The sequence below is a fragment of the Myotis myotis genome, unplaced genomic scaffold (assembly GCF_014108235.1).
Source record: "Myotis myotis isolate mMyoMyo1 unplaced genomic scaffold, mMyoMyo1.p scaffold_m19_p_35, whole genome shotgun sequence".
NCBI lineage: Eukaryota > Metazoa > Chordata > Mammalia > Chiroptera > Vespertilionidae > Myotis > Myotis myotis.
The window spans coordinates 587,467-609,312 of record NW_023416341.1 but is presented as its reverse complement, the minus strand read 5'-3'; the positions used below and the strand labels follow the sequence as shown (position 1 = coordinate 609,312).

The 21,846-nt window shown below is 52.0% G+C and overlaps 2 protein-coding genes across 4 annotated transcripts in view; both read left to right on the top strand.

The window, feature by feature from the left end:
* Positions 1–17,883, top strand: part of RAB40C (RAB40C, member RAS oncogene family) — a 32,424-nt gene extending 14,541 nt beyond the window's left edge. For all 3 annotated transcript variants that reach the window (XM_036303029.1, XM_036303028.1, XM_036303027.1), the window contains 5 exons: positions 8,163–8,223; positions 8,888–8,948; positions 14,686–14,763; positions 15,055–15,277; positions 16,112–17,883. In XM_036303029.1, the coding sequence (XP_036158922.1) occupies positions 8,163–8,223; positions 8,888–8,948; positions 14,686–14,763; positions 15,055–15,277; positions 16,112–16,392 (704 nt within the window). In that variant the 3' untranslated portion in view covers positions 16,393–17,883. The remainder of the gene's footprint in view (positions 1–8,162; positions 8,224–8,887; positions 8,949–14,685; positions 14,764–15,054; positions 15,278–16,111) is intronic.
* Positions 17,884–18,030: 147 nt separating this feature from the next.
* Positions 18,031–21,777, top strand: WFIKKN1 (WAP, follistatin/kazal, immunoglobulin, kunitz and netrin domain containing 1). Its single transcript, XM_036303026.1, has 2 exons — positions 18,031–19,270; positions 19,886–21,777. Exons 1-2 carry the CDS (start codon positions 19,100–19,102, stop codon positions 21,356–21,358), a joined length of 1,644 nt encoding a protein of 547 aa, XP_036158919.1. The 5' UTR covers positions 18,031–19,099; the 3' UTR covers positions 21,359–21,777.
* The last annotated feature ends 69 nt before the right edge of the window (positions 21,778–21,846 follow it).

Genomic DNA, 21,846 nt, shown 5'->3' with positions numbered 1-21,846 from the left:
GGGGCTGCACCCAGTTGCATGCCCACTGGGACATGTGGGATTCCCTTTTCTGTCCCCACTCTGTGGTACACGGTGCATTTCCTTGGTATAGACATGTACCTTACCCTTGGGAGAGTAAGAGTGAAGGCTGGTCAAGTGTCTCAGGCTACATGCATGCCTGGACCTGCCTGGATGGCTGGTGTGTGAATCCCAGGGCACTTCCCCACCTGTGTTATGGAAAGCTTTTCTGTTTCCTAGAAGACCTGACATTCCGGTTTGCCATTTGTCTGCCTCTGGGAACTTATTTTCCCTCCCTAAGGAATAACACTAAGAAACAGCAGCTGCCTGTCTTGGGTTGGGGGTGGCATCCTCATGCTATGAGTTGGATATCATGTTGAAACACAGGCATGTGCCTCATTCAGACATCCTGGCTGGGGGTCTGTGCTTCCCAGGAAGTGAGATCTGGGAACTGTGTAGAAAGCCAACAGCCTCGGCTTTTGACACCGCAGCATCTCCTGCCAGTGCGGAGGGGCCGTGCTGCACTGGAGCCTTCCCTGAAGTCACTAGGTGACCTGTGTTCGGCTGAGTCACCTGACTTGGTGTGAGGGCTTGACATTCATGGTCCACACTGCCCGGGGATGCTTCTAGTTCTATCATGGAGCTGCCACAATAGGGAGAACCTGCTGGGAATGGTTTTCTTTCCCTCGGACACTAGCCAGCATTCTAGTTTCTGGTCCTCTGTTTAAACACTGCAAAGTAAAACATTGGTTAGCATTTTCTGTTTCATTCCTTTGTTTTTTTTTTTCTTTGTTAATCCTCACCCTAGAATATTTTTTCCTTTGAGAGAGAGCAGAAGGGCGTGGGGGAGGGAGAGAGATCAATGTGAGAGAGGTATATCAATTGGTTACCTACTGTATGCACCCTGACCGGGCTAGGGAACAAACCCGCAACCCAGGTACGTGCCCTTGACTGAGAATCAAAACCACGACCCTTTGGTTCCCAGGCTGATGCTCTAACCGCTGAGAAACACTAGCCAAGGCTTCTGTTTCATTCTTTTTAAATATTTTTATTTCAGAGAGGAAGGGAGAGGAAGAGAGAGAGAGAGAGAGAGAGAGAGAGAGAGAGAGAGAGAGAGAGAGAGAGATATCAAGGATGAGAAAGAATCATTGATCAGCTGCCTCCTGCATGCCCTTTACTGGGAATCAAACCCGCATCCGGGCATGTGCCCTGACTGGGAATTGAACTGTGACCTCCTGGTTCATAGGTCAGTGCTCAACCATTGAGCCACACTGGCCGAGCCTTCCTGTGGCTTTTAATTATGTTGGAAAATAGCTTGATGATTACACATTTAGGGCTGCAGTTTCTTCCATTTAAGACTGGAACCTCAAACAGAAAGCAGGTGGTCATGAACATGCTGCCTGAGCAGGTGGCATCCTTCCTTGCCTGCTCCCTCCATTTGCTCCAAGTGGAATCTGGGCAGGTTTGTGGGGAGTGCCCTCACCTGGAGGACTGCCGAGTTGTGAATAGTGGTCCTCAGTCTGACCAGTCCCTGCTCCCTCTGAACAGTGGAAAATTGAACTTGAAAACATCCAGCAATCTTGATTTATGCACCCAAAACAAAGCTGAGGGTAGATCTCAGACAGTTGAGCATTGAGCAGACATCTGAGACTTTTTGGTTCTTATTCATGTGTATTTGTTCCCTTTCCCTGATTACCTTGTAATTTCCTAGGGCTTTAGTGAGGGTGGGTTTACTTGGGGGTCTGTTTTCCTGTGTCAGTGCTAACAGATATGCGAGCATTGTGAACCTCTAAAGCAGTAGTTCTCAACCTGTGGGTCGCGACCCCTTTGGCGGTCGAACGGCCCTTTCACAGGGGTCACCTAAGACCATCCCCTGCATATCAGATATTTACATTACGATTCATAACAGTAGCAACATTACAGTTATGAAGTAGCAATGAAAATAATTTTATGGCCGAAACCGGTTTGGCTCAGTGGATAGAGCATCGGCCTGCGGACTGAAAGGTCCCAGGTTCGATTCCGGTCAAGGGCATGTACCTGGGTTGCGGGCACATCCCCAGTAGAAGATGTGCAGGAGGCGGCTGATCGATGTTTCTCTCCCATCGATGTTTCTAACTCTCTATCTCTCTCCCTTCCTCTCTGTATAAAATCAATAAAATATATTAAAAAAAAAAATAAATAAATAATTTTATGGTTGGGTCACAACATGAGGAACTGTATTTAAAGGGCCAGAAGGTTGAGAACCACTGCTCTAAAGGAAGGGACGTGGGGGAGGAAATTGGGACTTTCAGCCTGCTCTGTCCCAAGACTCCTGATGGAACACTGTGCCTTGACTTCAGCCAGCAGAGTGGCTGCTGTGCTGTGCAGATTAACTGGCCCAAGAAGAGTGGATTGTGCAGATGATCCTTGATAGTCTGGCCACGTGGCCATGGATGTCCCACTCAGGTGGCCGATGTCCCCGGTCTGGAGGAGAGGGCAGGTGAAGACAGAGCTGATGTCCTGTTTGTCAGTGCCACCCAGCCCTCAGCCTTCTTCCCATGAGTCCCCACAACTCTGTTTACAGCCCCTGATGAAGTGGGTCTCAGTGGGCAGGAGGGGTGCCCTGGTGAACTGACCTAATCACCAGGTCAAGGGTGACTGTCAGAAAATAAAGTGACTTTCTAGAAAATTGAGACTTTAATGATCATTTTGTACCATTCCTCCTTCCTCCTCCACCTCTTTTCTCTGAATTTGTACTTTGAAATACCTCTTCGAAGGACAGCAGTCAGCAGACAAGTAATTACAATGTTCCTGCAACTTCAGCCTCTGTCAGCATTTTTCTGGAGCCAGTGATCTGCTTTGTCCTCCTCCCTGCCTTGGCTGTTGTCAGGGACAAATAGGGTCATGAGGGACATCACTGGGACATGAGGCCAGTGATGCAGGGACATGGTGTGGGGAGGACACCAGCGTGTGCCATACTGAGCCCAGGCATGTCCTGCTGGACCATTACTTTGCAGCATCCCCTTTACTGTTCTTAAAAGGAATGAAATTCATAGATAATGTATTCTACTTATATTCAAAACTAAAATAGACATGTGCACATGTACATATACCTGTAATTTAAAAGGGAAAGAAAGGGTGCAAGGTGTCGTAAGATCATTTGTATTTCAGTCTGTCAGTGCTTGGTTACAGTTGTACTAAATGCTGAGAAGATGACAGTTAAAATGTACCTAGTGTAGGTGTCACTCTGGGTGATGAGACTTCTCTTGGTAAATTTATGAACAAAACCCTGTCTCCTGTGATTTGCAAGGTGGTGGCAGCCCTGAAAAACATGGCACGGGGCAGCTTGGCATCATGAGTCCATTAGCTCCTGGAACAATGCCTGCTGTATAATAGAAATTGAGAAAGTAATTCATGTCAGGTGAATTGCCATTCCCTTCAGAAACCCATGAAACAATAGAAAATGCATTCTTAAAAACTTGCCATCAGGTGGAGAAGTTGACAATTTGGGAAGCAGGTGCTATTGCCACAGCTGAGTGCAGAGAGCTAAAGCCTGGGCTGTAAGGGGCCAGCATGGATCCTGTAGCTCTGAACCTTGCACTCCATGTCCCCAGGCCCCTCTGAACTCATCACAAGGAGGATAGGTTGAAGTAAGGGCAGGGGCTGAATGGCTGGGTGGCCCACAGGAAGGACACAAGAGGTCTACCTTCTGAGAGAATCAGGCACGGTGGAGGCCAAGTGTAAGTCCATTCCAAGTGAGGAGACCCTGGCTGCCCTTCATCCTTAGTGCTCAGGTAGGGGCCCTGTGGCAGCAGACAGTCTTTGTTGGAATAGTCATCAGTCCAAGAGACATGAGCCCCACACTCCCCAAGGTTCCTGGCAGCTTTATTGTAAGCCCAGGCACAAGACAGAGTCACTTAGAACTTCCCAGGGATTTTTAATCCTCACCCGAGGATATGTTTTTTATTGATTTGAGAGAGAGAATCATCAGTGTGAGAGAGAATTATTGATCAGTTGCTTCCGGTACACAGCCCAACCGGGGATTGAACCTGTAAACTGGGCATGTGCCCTGACCAGGAATCGAACCTGCATGGGACAACACTCCAACCAACTGAGCCACACCAGCCGGGGCTCCTGCAGGTTTTTAGGGTCTCTGAGGAGTAAATGGACAGCCAAGGGCCACCACAAGGTGAGGAACACATTCGGGAACCTTAGCAACCTTATAATTAATGTTGTCTAACATAAAGAATTACTGCATCCAAGAACAGGATGCTGTTAGAAAGGAACATTCCAGAAAAACAGACAGAGCTTTTAAAATAACAGAATTTTTTAAAAGATCTTAGAAGGGCTGGAAGATTAAGTTGAAGGCATTTTCCAGAAAATGGAACAAAACTATAGCCATGGGGGAATAGATGAGAAAACTGACCATTAGCCAGAGGTCACTCCCTGGCTAATGGGGGCCCAGGATGTGGGACAGAGGAGCATGTGGTTAGAAGGGTGAACTGGGGACCTGAAGGGTGAACTGGGTTCCCTGCACAGAGAGTGAAAAATACCCCCAGACCACTGGACAGATAAAGCCCTGAAAGCTTTCATAGTAAGAAGGTCATATGAGAAGGGCTAGGAATCAGAATAGCACTCTTTTCCCCTGAGAGCCTCTGGTCACCTGCTGGTGGCCTCCCCAAGCCCTGTGTCCATCCCGGGAGTGTCTACAGTCCGAGGATCTGAGCTCTGGTCATCCCAGGTGTGAGCTGCTTCCGTCCCCAAGAAGCCTGCTCAACCCCTGTGCACCAGCAGTGATTCCAGTGCCCATAGCTGATTTCTGTCCTGAATGGTCATGGCTGTGCTGTGCAGGGCATTAAATTTTTTTCAACTATGTTTTTATTGACCTGAGAGAGAGAGAGAGAGAGAGAGAGAGAGAGAGAGAGAGAGAGAGAGAGAAATAGCATCGGCTGCCTCTTGCATGCCCCCTATTGGGGCATACTGTTTTCAGGGTAAGTGCCCTGACTGGGAATTAAACCTGTGACCTCTTGGTGTATGGAATGACGCTCAACCAACAGCCATGCTGGCCAGGGCAGTATTAAATGTTTTGAAGGAAGCCTCTGGTCATCATATTTCAGAGTGGGTGAGTGACATTCTTCAGCAACAAATCTTCAGACCAGAGAATTGTCAGAGCTGATTCATAGTGAAGTTTGGTTGACACCTATCTTTGTTTACAGGAGGAAGATTCTGTCTTCCTACCTGCCTCTCTCTTTGGACTTGCTATGTTTATATTTTCTATGAATTTATAAAGCACACTGTAATTTTTTATCCAGATTTTGGACATGGCGGGGTGGGGGACAGAATAAGCTTGAAGAATATACTTGAATTTTAATATTTCAATATCCAAGGGAGTGTGTCAGCGAAGGAGTTCTCCATGCACACCATCTCCCGTTCCCCTTCCTCCCCCACCCGCCCCACCGCACTTTGACTTCTTGGCTCCCGGGCAGTCCTCAGCTCTCAGCTGGACCCTGCTCTCCGCTGTGTAGGAACTTGCTACCCACTTTACTCACACAGGTGCTCAGCCTTCCTGGGAGTGCTCAGGCTGGAGCCAGGCATGGAGGCCACCTTTCCTTAGAGGCCAGTGCCAGCACCAGAGGGCTCCAGAGAGCACAGTCACTCTGTGAGACCAAATCACTTTAATGGTGACGTTGCTCAGCCATCAAACTGAACTTCAGCTTTTCCTCTGCAGTGTTCCCTGAGAATCTTGTTCTCTAATGAACTCTCTGACCCAGTGGTAGGTGGGTAACTGCAGCAGAAGGGGTGTCGGGAGGACAGTGGCCCCTCCTTGTTACCAGTTCCCACTGAGTGCCTATCCCCACTGGTTCCATGCGTGTGTTTGGCAGTATTGAGCAGAGCTGCTGGAGAGCAGGGAGGGAGCGTCCTTTCTGACACAGACCACAATTAATGACCTGATGTCCTGGGTGGAACTCAGGTAGATGGGTCTGCAAAATGCCCAGGGGGCACAACACTCATGATGCTGGATGTGGGAGGGAGCCCAGAGCTGGGTGGAGTGTGGAAGCCTTCTCCCTGTATCCTGTCTCCTCCTGAGTTCTGAGCCTGTGTGGCTGATCTGCCACATGGAGGCAGATCTGATGTTGCCTAGAAGATGGGCACCCACATCTAGCCTTCCTGGAAATTACCCTCATGGGGTCCCTCTCACAGAAGCTGTGGAGACAGGATTGAGAGTAGGCAAGTCCTGGGCCAAATCTGTGCTTCCTGTTTGACAGAATTCCAGGAGCTTCCACCCAGAGAATCTGGTTATCAGGAGATGAGAGCTGGGGGAAGGGTAAATGGTGAGAAGGTATGGTGGCAGCAAGCCTGAGTTTTGTTTCTTCCTGAAGAATGGTTCCTTCACATGAGAATATGTGCAAGAGAATCTCCTCTCACTTTAAAAAAATATTGTGGTAAAATATACATAACATGAAAACTACCATTTTAATTATTTTTAGGTGTTCGGATCAGAGACACAATAAATACATTTACACTGCTGTGTGACCGTCACCACCATCCTCTCCGGGACTTTTCCATCCTCCCAAACTGAACCTGTCTCCGTTAAATACTGACTTTCCAATCCCCTCCCCCAGCCCTGATAACCTCTAATCTACTTTCTGTCTTTGAAACTGACTACTCTAGGGACCTCATAGAAGTGGAATCATACAGTTTTTGTTCTTCTGTGACTTATTTCCCTAAGCATAGTGTCCTCAAGGTTCATCCATGTTATAGCATGTGTCAGAATTTCATCTTTTTTTAAGGCTGAATTGAATCCCATTGTATGTGTAGTCATCCTTCCATGGACACTTGTGTTGTTTCCACCTTTGACTATTGTGAATAATGCTGCTATGAACCCAGGTGTACAAATACATATATGTTCAATTTCCTGCTCTCATTTCTTTTGAGTACTAACCCATAAGTGGAATTTCTGTATCATATGGTAATTCTGTGTTTAATTCTTTGAGGAATGGCCATACTGTTTTCCATAGTGACTGCATCATTTTACATTCCCACAAGCAGTGTACAAGGATTCTGATTTCTCCACATCCTCACCTTTCTGTTTTTCTTGGTAATAGCCATCTAATGAGTATAAGGTGATCTCACTGTGGTTTAATTTGCATTTTTCTGATGATTAGTGGTATTGAGCATTTTTTCATGTGTTTGTGGTCATTTGTATATCTTCTTTGGATAAATGTCTAAGTCTTTTGCCCAATTTTTAATTTGTTTTTATGTTGTTGAGTTGTAAGATTTCTTTATATATCCTAGATAGCAATCCCTTTCAGGTATGTGATTTCACATATTTTCTCCCATTTTGTGGGTTGCGTTTTCCTTCTGTTGAGTGTCATTTGATGCATGGTAGCCAGGTTTTCACTTGCAGGTAGGAGTTGGCCAGGCAGAAATAGAGTAGGGGAAGAGGCACCAATGCCTGAGGCACCAGGAGGGTGCTGGGTGCAGATGCTCTGAAGTCAGCTTGCACGTGCATGCTCACACAATGTGTGAGAGACACTTATGTTAAAATGCCCATTTCCAAACCCTGTTGGAGTAAGTGTTATAAAAAGTCATGAAACAGCCTTTTTAAGGCTTAAGAAGGAGGGAGGAAACACTGAGCCTTTAGGAAGTTTCCAGATGGTCCATAAACCAGTTGAAGATCTTACATGTAAGGTAACATGTCCAGCACTGTCCCTGATCCTTCTGACTTCTCTTGAATTGACTTTTTCCCATAAAAATATAAAAACATTAAAAACTAAAGATATGGCATGCATAGGTTCTGCAGAGAGCTCTCCAGAGAAATGGCATTTTAGAAATTACTTTACCTTTAATAATATTCTAGGCACACTCCAATTGTCAGTACCTAGGGGCTATGGTGAATCCAAGAACTCAGAAATTTCTCTACTTGAGATCCACGTAAAGTAGGTCAGATGGAGATGAGCTCCTGCTGCCCTGCTGAACTCTACTCCTGTGCCATCCTCCCTTTGACTGGTGCTGTAGTGCCCAGCAGTCTGGGTCCCTGGGCTGGAGCCACAAGAAGGTTCCAGCTGGGGGTAGTCTGTTCCTCCATGACTCGCTAGCCTGTAGAGACTGAGTGCTGGCAAGGCAGATCCTGGTAGGCTCCTCTCCAGGGGTCCCCTTCAGCAGCCCTTTTTGCTTCCTTGCAGGGATCGACTACAAGACGACTACCATTCTGCTGGATGGCCGGCGGGTCAAGCTGGAGCTCTGGTGAGTCGGACTGTGTGGGATTGCAGTGCCTGGGGGTGGGGGACAGCACTTCAGAGTTATAGCTGGAGCCTCAGAAGCTAAATGAATAAGTCAAGAATCCTTAAAGGAACAGGAAGGAAGGAGTCCTGTTAGCATTGTAAGTGGAATAGCTGTTAAAGAGATCCTGTGTAAACATGGAGTGTTCTGCTCTGTGATGTAAAAACCAAAAGGCCCAGGGCCGTTTGTTCTGATAGAGCCCAGCTCCCTTTACCCATACTCATTTCCACTTCCACAGTAGCCACAGCCCCCTTTGCTCCCTTTTACCTGGCTATACATTTTCTAGAGTCTTGAAGTTGAGATGTGAATTCCCATAGGTTTGGGATTCCCCAGCCTGGTAGGGTGGTCTCCTAGAGGCAGCGGTCGTGAACTGGTGGTCTGCGGACCACTGGTGGTCTTTGAGGTCCGAAAGGCTGGTGACCGCTGGTTTAAGGAAACCTTTGGAGCAGCAGTCGACCACCAGTGGTCTGCGAGGTCTGAAAGGTTGGCGACTGCTGCCCTAGAGCACTCAGGCCCCAGAGGTTGGCCAGTATAAGCTGTGGAGGGGGAGGGAGAACACCTTGTAGGGATCATGCTGCACATGCCAGGTTCCATAGGACACATCCCACTGATTCCCCCTCTGTTTCAGGGACACGTCGGGCCAAGGCAGGTTCTGCACCATCTTCAGGTCCTACTCCAGAGGCGCACAGGTAAGACCAGCAATACTGCCGGTGTTGCTCTCCAGAGGGACAAGGCATATTTCTGTGCTGTCAGACCCCATGTGTGTGACTCTTAACAAGGTTTTATGTTGGGACATCAGGCTTCCACTAGGCTGCCCTCTGAGCGAGGGGCCTCAGCTGTCAGAGGGCACCAGGTCCCACCCCCCACTCTTTGTTGCTACTCTGAGTTTCTACCGGCTCCTGTGATAGTGCTGGGACCCTGTACTGTGGAGCCTCCACTTAGTCACCTGGTTCACTAGGAACCAAAAGTGACTTCCCTGTCACCCAGGACCTCCACGTATGGAGCGAGGAGGCTGCTGGGGCAGCCAGGTCCATCACAGGGCTAGGGGCTCCCAGGGCGGGCTGGGCTGTTTTCCTAATCAGGACTGTGGGGACTGAGCTTTGGAGCCACTGTGGGAAGGGCTGCTCATAGAGACAGGGTATTAGCAAAGAGCAGGAGATGGGTGCTATCCAGGGGCTGCCATGGAAGTATGCCTAAGTTTGGGTCAGTGTACAGAGGTGCAAGGGCTGTACAGAGGGAGCTGTACAGAGGCATTCTGGGGGGCGGGATGTAGGGGTTTACTTATCCTCTGGTCTCCCTGAGCATGCTCCAAGGAGAGGGGAGAAGTAGTTGCAAGAACCAGCCAATTATAGGCTGTGGCTGCTGTGTCAATGTGAGGAGTTTGATCAGTCCTGTCTGTAATTCAGAGCAGGCCATGACCCCCAACCCCAGACTTCTGGAATTGCCAAGGAGACCCCCAAGTTTAGACCTGCTCTACACACCAGGCAGGGTCCTCCACTGGGACCAGCATTCCTGGGAGAGGAGGCACTTGGGCGTGTTTTGGGGCCTCTCATGGTATGGGGCATGAACTCCAGGTGGGTCTGCACTCAGCAGAAGCAGGGGCTTCCTGTCACCCCCTCACTCTGGCTGGGACTCATGGGGAGCCCCATAGGATGTCCTTTTAGCTTTGTTTGTCAGAATTGATGAAGACTGCGGCTACCTACCTTGGCACTCTGCACTCCTGCTGATCTTGCTGCTGCATGAGACCTGAGGAGGCTGAGAGGGAGAGAACTCTGTGGCAGGGGTCTGGCTGAATCTGCTTACGTGTTGTTAGGGACCTCCCGACCTGTGCCTTCCTCCAGGGCCTTCCTCAATAGGGGCCTTTTAGACATGGTGGGAGGCAGGGAGATACTGGATGTGACCTTCTTCTCTCCTCAACGGGGGTGCCGAGGACCCCCAGGCTGGGCTTGGCAGCACTTGTCCTAGGAGCATCTGCAGAGCTGTGGGTGATAGCACCTGGAGCCTTAGCTTGATAGTCCCCCAGTGTGTGTGGTGTTGGGGCCTGTAAGCAGTTCCACCTGGAGCAGCTAATCCTAAATAATCAAGGTGTGGATCATAGCTTGGGGACGTTTGTCAGCACCAGAGGTGAGGTTGAATAGCTAGAACTGCCTGCAGAACCCAGTGCCCTTTAGATGAATGCATCCCATGGGTCCCTTTCTTTCTTTTTTTTAAAATATATTTTTTATTGATTTTTTACAGAGAGGAAGGGAGAGGGATAGAGAGTTAGAAACATCAATGAGAGAGAAACATCGATCAGCTGCTTCCTGCACACCACCTACTAGGGATGTGCCCACAACCAAGGTACATGCCCTTGACTGGAATCAAACCTGGGACCCTTCAGTCCGCAGGCCGACGCTCTATCCACTGAGCCAAACCGGTTAGGGCCCTTTCTTTTTTTTTTAGAAGTGGCTGCATATGTAATTTTATACTTATAAGGAGATGAGAAAGCTGTGTTCCAAAGGTGCTGTTACCCTGAATGACGGGGTGGCTGAGTTCTGTTGTCTTCCTTATGCTTTTGAATACCTCCTAATGGTCTACAATAAACACATACTACTTTTGAACTAAAAAAGAAAGTGAAAAGATAAGGGGGTAGTTCTTGGGTTGTGATAATGAAGGGCAATTGGGAAACATCAGGAAGGCACTGAGGTCAAACCTGGGAAGGCTCAGCTGGTCTGCACACTCTGGGTGTGAACGTGGAACAGTATGAAGACAGTTGTTTCTGTTCAGCTAATTGAGAACACCTAACAAGCTTGGGCATTTGTCAAAATATACAGTGTTTCAGGGAAGCAAACACTGAGTCACTTTCGTTCTTTCCAGAGCATCCAGTCCAGTTGGTTGTGTATTTGTTGTTGCTCTTGCTTTAATTCTGGAGGTTCTTGTCAGTTCTGAGCTGAAGGAGCCAGTCACACATTTCGGGCCTGAGTGGTGAGTGGTAGGGTCTGAGCTCAACTCTGCCCTCCTGTGCTCTTATTGCAGTGGCTTGTTCTGCTCTGTCCCATTCCCATCCTGTCTGATGGTGGCAGCGCAGACGTGAAGGCAGCATTCAGAGTAGACCGGCTGGTTTTGCTGCTCTGTGTGGCCCCTGATGGTACATTGAGTTGCAGGACCGTCTTTCCCAATGAAGTTTTATATTTCCAGTCACTTTCCCACCCTTGGTTAAGACTGGAGAGACCTTACGGGTCCCTCAGGGCCCAAGTTACAAAAGCCACCAACCCCTGACTGCTGTCATCTGTTCTGCAACAGGACTGTCTTGTAGTTCTTACCATGAGAAATAACCTTTCTTAAAAGCTTTTTTTTTTTTAATTTCAGAGAGGAAGGGAAAGGGGGAGATAGAGATAGAGAGAGAGAGAGAGAGAAGCATCAGTGATGAGAGAGAATCATTGATCAGCTGCCTCATGCACATCCCCTACTGGGGATGAAGCCTGCAACCCAGGCTTGTGCCTTGACTGGGAAGGGAATCAAACCGTGACCACCTAGTTCATATGCTCAACCACTGAGCCACACCAGCTGGGCAAGAAACAACCTTTCTGTCCCTGACCTCCTATATGCATGACCCTTGTTTTGTGTTGCCGAGATGTGATGTGGCCATTCATGGCCCTGGGAGGCTAGCACCTCTGCTGCTGAAGAGAACAGGTGCCCTGGGCGGAGTGTGCTGAGAGCTGGAGGCGGGGTGGAGTGGGTGTCCTGTTTAGTTGAGGGTTTGGGGTCAGCTGGAAGAGCAGGTCTTCCTTTTGGACAGAGATCAGTTTGTCCACACAAAAAGGGGTTTCAAAGTGGGGGGTGTGCACTTACCATTTGGTGAGTGCTGATTAGGGCCGATCAGGTGGGTGGGCATATGGCTCAGGGACCATTTAACAGTTGCTCCTCATTTTCAGTGCGTCACTTACTTCTGGGCAGAGCCTAAGTGCTTGTGGCGGTGGGGCAGAGGCTTCCACTTGCAGCCTGAGTTCCTTGGGAGCTCTACCATACAAATGCATGACACATGCCAAAATTGAATTGAATTTTTTGTTTGTTTTTTTGTTAATCCTCACCTGAGGGTATTTTTTTCTGTTTATTTATTTTTTATTTTTAGAGAGAGAGTAGAAGGAAGGGAGGGAGAGAGAAAGAGAGAGAAACATCTATATGAGAGAAACACATTGATTGGTTGCCTCCTACACACATCCTGACCAGAGCTGGAGATCAAACCTGCAACTCAAATATGTGCCCCTTGAACCTGGGACCCTTCAGTTTTTGAGTCGATGCTCTGACCACTGAGCTACCAGCCAAGCTAGTTTAAGCTTTTCAATGTTTCATAGATAAGCAAAAGCAAGAGCATAAGCCCTCATCCAGCCTTTGAAAATGTGGTTACATCCATGGAAACATTTTCTGGGTGGTGTGCTCTATGTTTATATTTCTATTTTTAAAATACCATACTGCCCTGGCAGTGTGGTTCATTGGATAGAGCAGCCTGTGCACTGAAAGGTTGCAGGTTTGAATCTGGTCAGGGGCACATACCTGGGTTGCAGGCCCTTGTTGGAGTACGTGCAGGAGCCAACCAATAGGTATATCTCTCTTACATTGTGTCTCTCTCGCTCTCTTTAAAAATTAATGGAAAGAATATCCTCAGGGGAGGATTAACAAAAAACAAACACCATATTTTACATATTATTTAGGATCCGTGCTTCTCACTATGCAGTCTGTTGTGCACCTGCCCAGGATCAGCATGTGTGCACCTCACTTATTCAGCAGCTTCCACTGCATGTGCAGTTTGTTTCATGCTGTGATGAACATCTGTGAGGGCTGGTCTGTGGACACATTCTCAGTGATTTCTTAGGAGGGGATTTGGAGGGTCAATGGCACGTCTCCATCCAACCCCAGACCAGAGGGCTTTGTTCCCTGTTCCCCAAGCAGCAGGACTCACTCCTGCTACCCCATGGTTCCCTTCCAGTGTTATTCTCTGTCCCCATCAAACTGGTTTGTTTCTTCAAGTGGGCTCAAGGGAGGGGGTCTTTCCTTATAATCATAGCCCTTCCACATGGCGGGGTAGGCAGCTCTGTTTGTTCTATACGAAGCTTTCCATCCAAAGGGCCACTGGATGGGTGTTCAGTAATTTCTACATTCCTCTTAACAGGACCTAGGCAGTGATGGCGAACCTTTTGAGCTTGGTGTGTCAGCATTTTGAAAAACCCTAACTTAACTCTGGTGCCGTGTCACATATAGAAATTTTTTGATATTTGCAACCATAATAAAACAAAGATTTATATTTTTGATATTTATTTTATATATTTAAATGCCATTTAACAAAGAAAAATCAACCAAAAAATGAGTTCAAGGGTCACCTCTGACACGCGTGTCATAGGTTCGCCATCACTGACCTAGGGGCTACATTTAAGTCTTCCAAAATTTGAAGAACATTTTTAAGGAGAAAGGCTTTAAAATCACTCATTTTGAGATGGAGACATCCTGTGCCTTCCATCTCAGCTGCACTTTTCCCTGTCTCTGTGTGTTGGGAACATAGGCTGCATGAAGACACGGTGGGACAGGGAGGGTTGTGAGCCTGCTTCAGAGTGGAGTGCAGGTCCCCGTGGGCAGTGTGAGGGTCTGGGGGCACTCTGTGGAGTCACTTTCCTAAGGCCTGTGACAGGTCACTACTAAGACATTCAGAGCAGATGGAGACAGCCTAGAGCTGAGCTCTGAATAATTAGTCTCTAAGGGATGTGACAGGAAAGTCCGTAGCAAACCCCCTGCTGGCCAGTGGAGCTGCACATGCAGCTGCTGGAGTAACTGATGTCCTGCTCTGCAAGTTTGGGCTGGAAAACTCAGGAACACCTTTGCTCAGCTTCCCTGGGGCCCCAAGAAAGAGTACACTGTTAGAGTGTCAGGCAAGTCGTCCACATCTGCCTACCAGGATTATCCACAGGGTCTGACCCACACTGTAGATCTGCGTGCATCTGTTTTAGCTCCCATGACTTTCAAATGGTCACAGGATAGTGCTTCCTGTGTACTTGGAGGAAAGAAGTTGAAAAAATGCCACTTCTGCCCTAGCCAAGTTCCCAAGGGGAGGGAGGGGGCAGCATTGAGCCTATGAGATCCTTGACCATGGATGACATTGCTGCCACCCCACACAGGGTGTCCATGGCCACATGGACCTGGCCAAGGCGAGAAGACACAGTGTCCAACACCAGAGACCCCTCTTAAATATGACAGGGTGTCTCACAGTACATTGTCTACACTGCCATGTGTTAAGTAACCTGTACGATCCCCTGAAAGCTATCTGGCTGTGCCAAGTGTCCCTGCCCTGCCTGTCCTAGGAGGAAGGGCGCATGTCCACGCCGGGGCCCATGCCAGAACAAGAGGCCTCCATCTGGCCGACCCCTCAGCCTTGTGACACGCTTATCTTTCTTGCAGGGGATCCTCCTGGTATATGATATCACCAACCGCTGGTCCTTTGATGGCATTGACCGATGGATCAAGGAGATTGATGAGGTAGGTGTGCACCTGTGGACACCCTCTCCCACGGTCATCCTCCCCAGGGCCCGTGTGCTCCCATCCCCACAAGAGTCTTTGTGGCCCCCATTTGCTGCTTCTCCCGTGGCCCCAGCTTTGTGCGTCCTTTCTTACATCCATGGCACTTGAAGGTCGGGATCTGATGCCTCAAGAGGCCATGGCTCATGGGTCTGAGCCCCACCTCATCATAGAATTGGGATGGGGACAGCCAAGAGGGGGGCATCCTACGTTCATACCTGTGCTGAGTCTTCTGCTCCCCCCTCCCCCCAGCATGCACCTGGGGTCCCCCGGATCCTGGTTGGGAATCGGCTGCACCTGGCTTTCAAGCGGCAAGTTCCAACAGAGCAGGCACGTGCCTATGCAGAAAAGAACTGCATGACCTTCTTCGAGGTCAGCCCGTTGTGCAACTTCAATGTCACCGAGTCCTTCACTGAGCTGTCCCGTATCGTGCTCATGCGGCATGGCATGGAGAAGATCTGGAGGCCCAACCGAGGTGAGGTGCGGCCAGTGGGGCCACCAGGGCCTGAGACCTGAGTGTAGAGTGCAGTGGACAGGCGACCCTTCAGAGGTCGTGGTCCCTCCCAGGTGTCCGGGCTCCCCAGTTATAGAACTTCCACAACGTGCTGCAACTAAACCAACTTGCATCCTGCATGTGCTTTATGTGGGGGTCCCAGAGTTATGGGAGAGGACTGTGCCTTACATTCCGATGATGCCCTCATGCTGGGGGTGGTGACATGTCTCAGAGCAAGCAGGGGAACGGCTTCTAATCCCTGTGTACTTCCCAGTCCTTCAGCTGCTCAAGCCATGCCCACCTAGAGCTGCCAGGGATAGCTAGTGTTCCCAGAAGCTTCAGTCTCCTGCGAGGTGCTGGGGCAGAGCTGGCTAAGCTCTCAGAAGTGGGGTCCCCAAGGACATTTCTCAGTATGCAGCTGTAGGGAGAAAGCAGGAGCAGGGTGCCATCCAGGGGTTGCACCCAGTGGTGCCCTGCACCAAGTAGTAGAGCATCCAGGGTCCTGGTTTGGAAACCTCCATCCCCCACTAGTGTCACTTATGCTCATCTGGCCAGATGACAGCTTGTCCCTTAGTGTCCCCTCCATTCAGGTCCGTAGGCTCCGAGATCTCTCAGCACCTCACTGTCTTTCTCTCCAGTCTGAATGTCCCCATCATCTGACCGCCCTGCCCATGGTCTGACCCTCTCCATGGCTGACCCCTGCCATAGTCTGATCCTCCTCCCATCTGACACCTCCCTCACCACTGATCCCTTCCCCCTATGGTTTGTTTTGACCCCTGTTGTCTGACTCCCCCTCTCTCTGACCACCCCCCGCAGTGTTCAGCCTGCAGGACCTCTGCTGCCGTGCCATCGTCTCCTGCACCCCCGTGCACCTCATCGACAAGCTCCCACTGCCTGTCACCATCAAGAGCCACCTCAAGTCCTTCTCGATGGCCAATGGCATGAATGCCGTGATGATGCATGGGCGTTCCTACTCTCTGGCCAGTGGGGCGGGGGGTGGCGGCAGCAAGGGCAACAGCCTCAAGAGGTCTAAGTCCATCCGTCCCCCCCAGAGCCCACCCCAGAACTGCTCCAGGAGCAACTGCAAGATCTCCTAGCAGGGGAGGCAGGCACCGCCCATCCGGACACGCTTGGGGAGTGATGTCTCAGGCTTGGGGAAGCTCCTTGCTGGGCGCTCGGGCGGCACCATGTGCAGAGAAGACTTTGGCCACGTGACCCCTCCTGGGAGCGTGGGGCACACCTAGTAGGCAGGTGGTCTCAGCCAGAGGAGCCCTGTAGGACAGCAGAGGCTGGGCCTCTAAACAAGCCCAAGTCCCCACCTGCTGTTCCTGGTCCCACCTCAAGGGAACTGTCCTGGGGTCCCGTGGGGCCTGGCTCACTTATTTATATAGAAGACATTTCACCACTTTTATACCTTTTTAAAGGGCCGACAGGGAAGCCTTAATGCAGCCATGGGGTGAGCTCATGTCTGCTCGTGGGGATGACCTTTGGGACATTGGAGAGGGTAGAACTGGAGGCAAAGATGGGAAGGAATTTGCCGTCACTTACACTTCACGTGGGGTGTGGACTATGCAAGGCCCAGTGGGGACACATGGAGCTCTGGGCAGCACTCTTGGACCCCGCTACCTGTGCCAGCCTTTCTGAGTATTGTGGCTAGTGTGCCTACCACACAGTACTGGTCAGTGGTGCGGGTGTGGGCCCGGCAGTCTGCACAATGGGGTGATGTTCCTATGTGTCATGGACTCCAAGCAGAATGTCAATGTTTCTGGGAGAAAAAAGAAGTGGGGTGCACCTCCCTCCCTGCGTGGAGGCACTTTTACACGTTGCTACATGAGATGGGCTCTGCATCTCTATGTGTGAAGATGCAGAGCTGTCTGTGGGCAATGAATACTTGTGGGGTTGCCAGGTGCTCTGCAGGTTTGGACTGAGTCTTGGCCCACTTGCCTCTGGGCGTCTGGATCCCACTCTTGCCAGCTTCTGTTCCCTGACCTTGGTTATCACCCCATAGCTGCTCCTCACCTGGCATCGCCCCTCTTTGAGGTCACATGTCACCAGAACCCAGTTCTTAGTGATGCCACCTGGAGCAGTCATAGCAGTGGACCTCCTCCATGATCTGGCAGCCAATCCTGAGCTGGAGGCCTGCCTTCCACCTGCCTGGCTGGTGACATGACCACCAGTCACACTGGTGCTCAACTCTACCTCCTGCTGGGCTCCCCTGGGACTCCTCTGTGGAGGGAGCCCTATGCCTGCTGTTCTGGAGGCAGGTTGGGCAGGGGTCTGCGGCCCTTGTGAGCAGAGGTGCCTGGGGGCTCTGCTCAAGGCCTAGCCACCAGCAGGGTCAGGCAGAGGAGGCCCTGCCTGTCCTGTCCTGCCAATGGAGCCCCTTTCTTTGTATTTTGAACCAAATAACATGGACTTTGTTGTGAGGGTGTGGACGGTCCTGCGTTCACCACATAAACACTACCCTTTGCTGCTGACACTCGCACCATTCCTGAGCTCATTTTGGACGGTTTTTGTTTCTTTGTACAGTAAATGTAAGCTCTGACCTCCAGGCTACATTTTATGTGAATTAAAGTCTCTGGTTTTAACTGGCTGGTCAGTTGGAGGTGTGAGGTGGGGTGGGTCTGCACTCTGACACATGATGGGTTGAGGGCTGCTTTGTCGATCCCACCACCCCCCATGACTAGTCTTGTTGACTGGTACACATCCTGGCCACTGGGGCGAGTGTGGCTGCATCAGCCTCCCTGGATACAGGGATGAGCTGTGTTTCTCTGGATTAGGCAGGCAGCCCACCCAGACTGTCCTTCCCTACACGGCAGTAAAGCAGATGGCTGGCGGGATCACCTGTTCCCGCTGCCCCCAAAGGCTGGAGCCTGGGATCCTGAACCTGGGAGACTGAACCCTCCCTGGGGGTATTGGTGGGGCATAACCACTGCTACCTGGGAGGGCAGTGAGCTTGGAGCAGGAATGTGGTGGAGACGGTGGGCCGTCCCCTGACATGCACTCCAGCCCAGGACCATCACACTGCACATTACCCCCACCTCAGGCCGCAGCTTTGTGGGAGGGTTCTGGGCCTTGAGCCCCGTCCAAAGTCTGGCCCACTGGCCCCCCATGCCTGAGGCCCCCTCACAGAGCAGATCAATGGCGTCCTCTGCACCTGGTATGTCTTTTGGTCTCATTCTGACCAGACCAGGCTCTTATTACCCTGCCTCCTGGGTCAGAAGGTCAGACACAGGGTCATGGGACGTTTTCATCCAGTCTTAAAGCAGATGCTCCTGGGGCCCCAGACCCCAGGGAAGGGTTTGGAAGGGCAGATTCTGGCGGTCCCTGTGTTTGATCTCCCTTCCCCCTCCTTCCGGGTCCTGAATCCAAGCTGGGAGGGTCTGTGAGGCTGCTTTGATCCCCTGAGCCCAGAGCCTGGAGGGAGGAGGGCCTCCGGTTACAGTGTCCCCTCCCCTCCCCACTCTGACCAGAGCCAGCCCTTCTCCGCCCCTCAGTAATCCTGGTGGCCAGTGTCTCCTTGCTCCTGGGCCTCAGCCCCTCCCCCACCACGCCCCCTGCCCTCTGTTAACCACAGAGGGCCAGGCTGTGAAGGGGTCTTGCCAGAGCTCAGATCTGGAATCTACCCAGTCCTTTGCACAGGGGTGCTGAGAGGGAGCATCTGCTGTGGGCTCAGACCTTGGGGGCCCAAGGTCAGGGTGCTGACCACAGGCCTGGAAGGGTGGATGCCTAAAGGGATCAGCGCAAAGCAAGTCCTGAAGGGCTGGCAGCCACACGCCCCCGCCCTCTGGGCCGGTGGTCCCCATGTCAGCCCAGAGGCTGCTTCTACCGCTACTCCTCATGGTTGGCCTGACCTCGGGGGCCAGCCTGCTGCCGGGGCCCAGAAGCCACTCAGGCGTGTGCCCCAACCAGCTCAGCCCCAACCTGTGGGTGGACGCCCAGAGTACCTGTGAGCGCGAGTGCATCGGGGACCAGGTGAGTGTGGGCACCATCCCCACCCACCCCGGTGGGAGTCCCAGGAAATGAGGGTGGCCTGGGGGAAGCTCAGACCCTATCCCCTGACCCCCAGCCCTTGGAGTGTCCTTACTCTTCTCCCACATCCTGCAGGGGTTTCAGGCCATGCTCCTATGAGGGTCTTAAGGGACACTCCATCTTTACCCTCATCACCCACCAAACCTGCCCACCCCCACCCAGGGGTCAGTTCTCAGGACCAGCCAAGTAGAAAGGCAGGGGCTACATTTGGATGCCCCTTTGCAGCCTGGCCATGCATCCCCTGAAGTGGCCTTGAGCATGCTGCCCGTCTCCCCTGGGCCTCAGTTTTGTCATCTGCACTACGGGAATAATAATTAAACCTGTTTTGAGGGTGGGGGGGGGTCTGAGGATTCAGTAAGAAGACACAGGACTTGTCAGTGAGGCAGCTGTAATAGCCCTGGATGGAAATTTGTGCAAGCCTGCTTGGCTTTCCAGAGGGAAAACTGAGGCTCAGGGAGATGGAGTAGGGGCACCCCAACCTAACAATGCCAGAGCCCTGGCTGAGGCTGGGGAGTGTTCGGTAGCCTGCTGAGCTGCCCCTCACCCACCCTCCTGCAGGACTGCCTGGCCACTGAGAAGTGCTGCACCAACGTGTGTGGGCTGCAGAGCTGTGTGGCTGCCCGATTCCCTGAGGGTGGCCTGGCCACACCTGCACTGGTGGCTTCGTGCGAGGGCTTCTCATGCCCACAGCAGGGCTCAGACTGCGACATCTGGGACGGGCAGCCTGTGTGCCGCTGCCGTGACCGTTGTGAGAAGGAACCCAGCTTCACCTGTGCCTCAGATGGCCTCACCTACTATAATCGCTGCTACATGGATGCAGAGGCCTGCCTGCGTGGTCTCCGCCTGCACGTCGTGCCCTGCAAACACATTCTCACCTGGCCACCCAGCAGCCCAGGGCCACCTGAGACCACTGCCCGCCCGACACCCGGGGATACCCCAGTGCCACCTGCCCTCTACAGCAGCCCCTCCTCACAGGTGGTGTATGTGGGGGGCACTGCCAGCCTCCACTGCGATGTCAGTGGCCGCCCACCACCCGCTGTGACCTGGGAGAAGCAGAGTGAGCAGCGGGAGAACCTAATCATGCGGCCAGACCAGATGTATGGCAATGTGGTGGTCACCAGCATTGGGCAGCTGGTGCTTTACAATGCCCGGCCTGAGGATGCCGGCCTCTATACCTGCACTGCACGCAACACTGCTGGCCTACTGCGGGCTGACTTCCCACTCTCTGTGGTCCAGCGGGATCCAGCCAGGGACAGGGCCCCCAGCGCCCCTGCGGAGTGCCTGCCCCAAGTGCAGGCCTGTGCCAGCCCCCTCTCCAGCCATGTCCTCTGGCACTTTGACCCACAGCGGGGTGGTTGCATGACCTTCCAAGTTGGCAGCTGTGATGGAGGCACCCAGGGCTTTGAGACCTATGAGGAGTGTCAGCAAGCCTGTGCCCGCGGGCCAGGGGATAACTGTGTGCTGCCAGCTGTGCAGGGCCCCTGCCAAGGCTGGGAGCCACGCTGGGCCTATAGCCCACTGCTACAGCAGTGCCACCCCTTCGTGTATGGTGGCTGTGAAGGCAACAGCAACAACTTCGAGAGCCAAGAGAGCTGTGAGGATGCCTGCCCTGTGCCGCGCATGCCACCCTGCCGGGCCTGCCGCCTCAGGAGCAAGCTGGCGCTGAGCTTGTGCCGCAGTGACTTTGCTATTGTAGGGCGACTCACAGAAGTGCTAGAGGAATCGGAGGCTGGGGGCGGCAGCATTGCCCGCGTGGCCCTAGACGATGTGCTCAAGGATGACAAGATGGGCCTCAGGTTCTTGGGCACCAAGTACCTGGAGGTGACGCTGAGTGGCATGGACTGGGCCTGCCCCTGCCCCAATGTGACAGCAGGTGATGGCCCGCTGGTCATTATGGGTGAAGTACGAGACGGTGTGGCTGTCCTGGATGCTGGCAGCTATGTCCGTATCGCCAGCGAGAAGCGCATCAAGAAGATCTCAGAGCTGCTAGAGAAGAGGGCCTGCGAGCTACTCAACCGCTTCCAGGACTAGCCCCACCTACCTAGAGCACTGCCTGCCCCTGTCCTCCAGTCCTCCCAGTCCCCGCCCCCCAATAAAAGCATTTCCCAGGAGGGACATCATGGCCTGCTGGTGCTGAGCCTCCCAGGGTTACCACCCTTCCTTTCCCCCATCCAGCCTGTAATCCAGCTGGGTCCTGCCACCACACTGGTGTTTAGGCTCTAGTCCAAGGTCACTATGGAGCACTAGTTCCCTCCTGGGGAGCCTCCTGTTTCCCTCCAAGAGGACAAGCCAGAACTAGGTCCAGGGGTGGGTGCCACCTCTGGTGGCAGGAGGGCCATGCAGCCAGTTCAGTCCTGCCTCAGCAGTCCCTGAGACTTCTCCCTTCTCTGCCGTGCAAGTGGAACAACAGGGTCTAGGACGTCCATAAGCCCTGACCCCATAGGCCAGACCTCTCCTGCCCCCAGGAATGGAGCCCTCGGAGACAGCTTGCACACCCAGCACCACCTAGGATGTTCCCA

What these genes read in the sequence shown, in the direction of transcription:
- WFIKKN1 (XM_036303026.1), top strand. Translation starts at nt 19,100, where the DNA reads ATGTCAGCCCAGAGGCTGCTTCTACCGCTACTCCTCATGGTTGGCCTG. An exon ending in GCGAGTGCATCGGGGACCAG is followed by an intron (nt 19,271 to 19,885) that starts GTGAGTGTGGGC and finishes ACCCTCCTGCAG; the next exon opens with GACTGCCTGGCCACTGAGAA.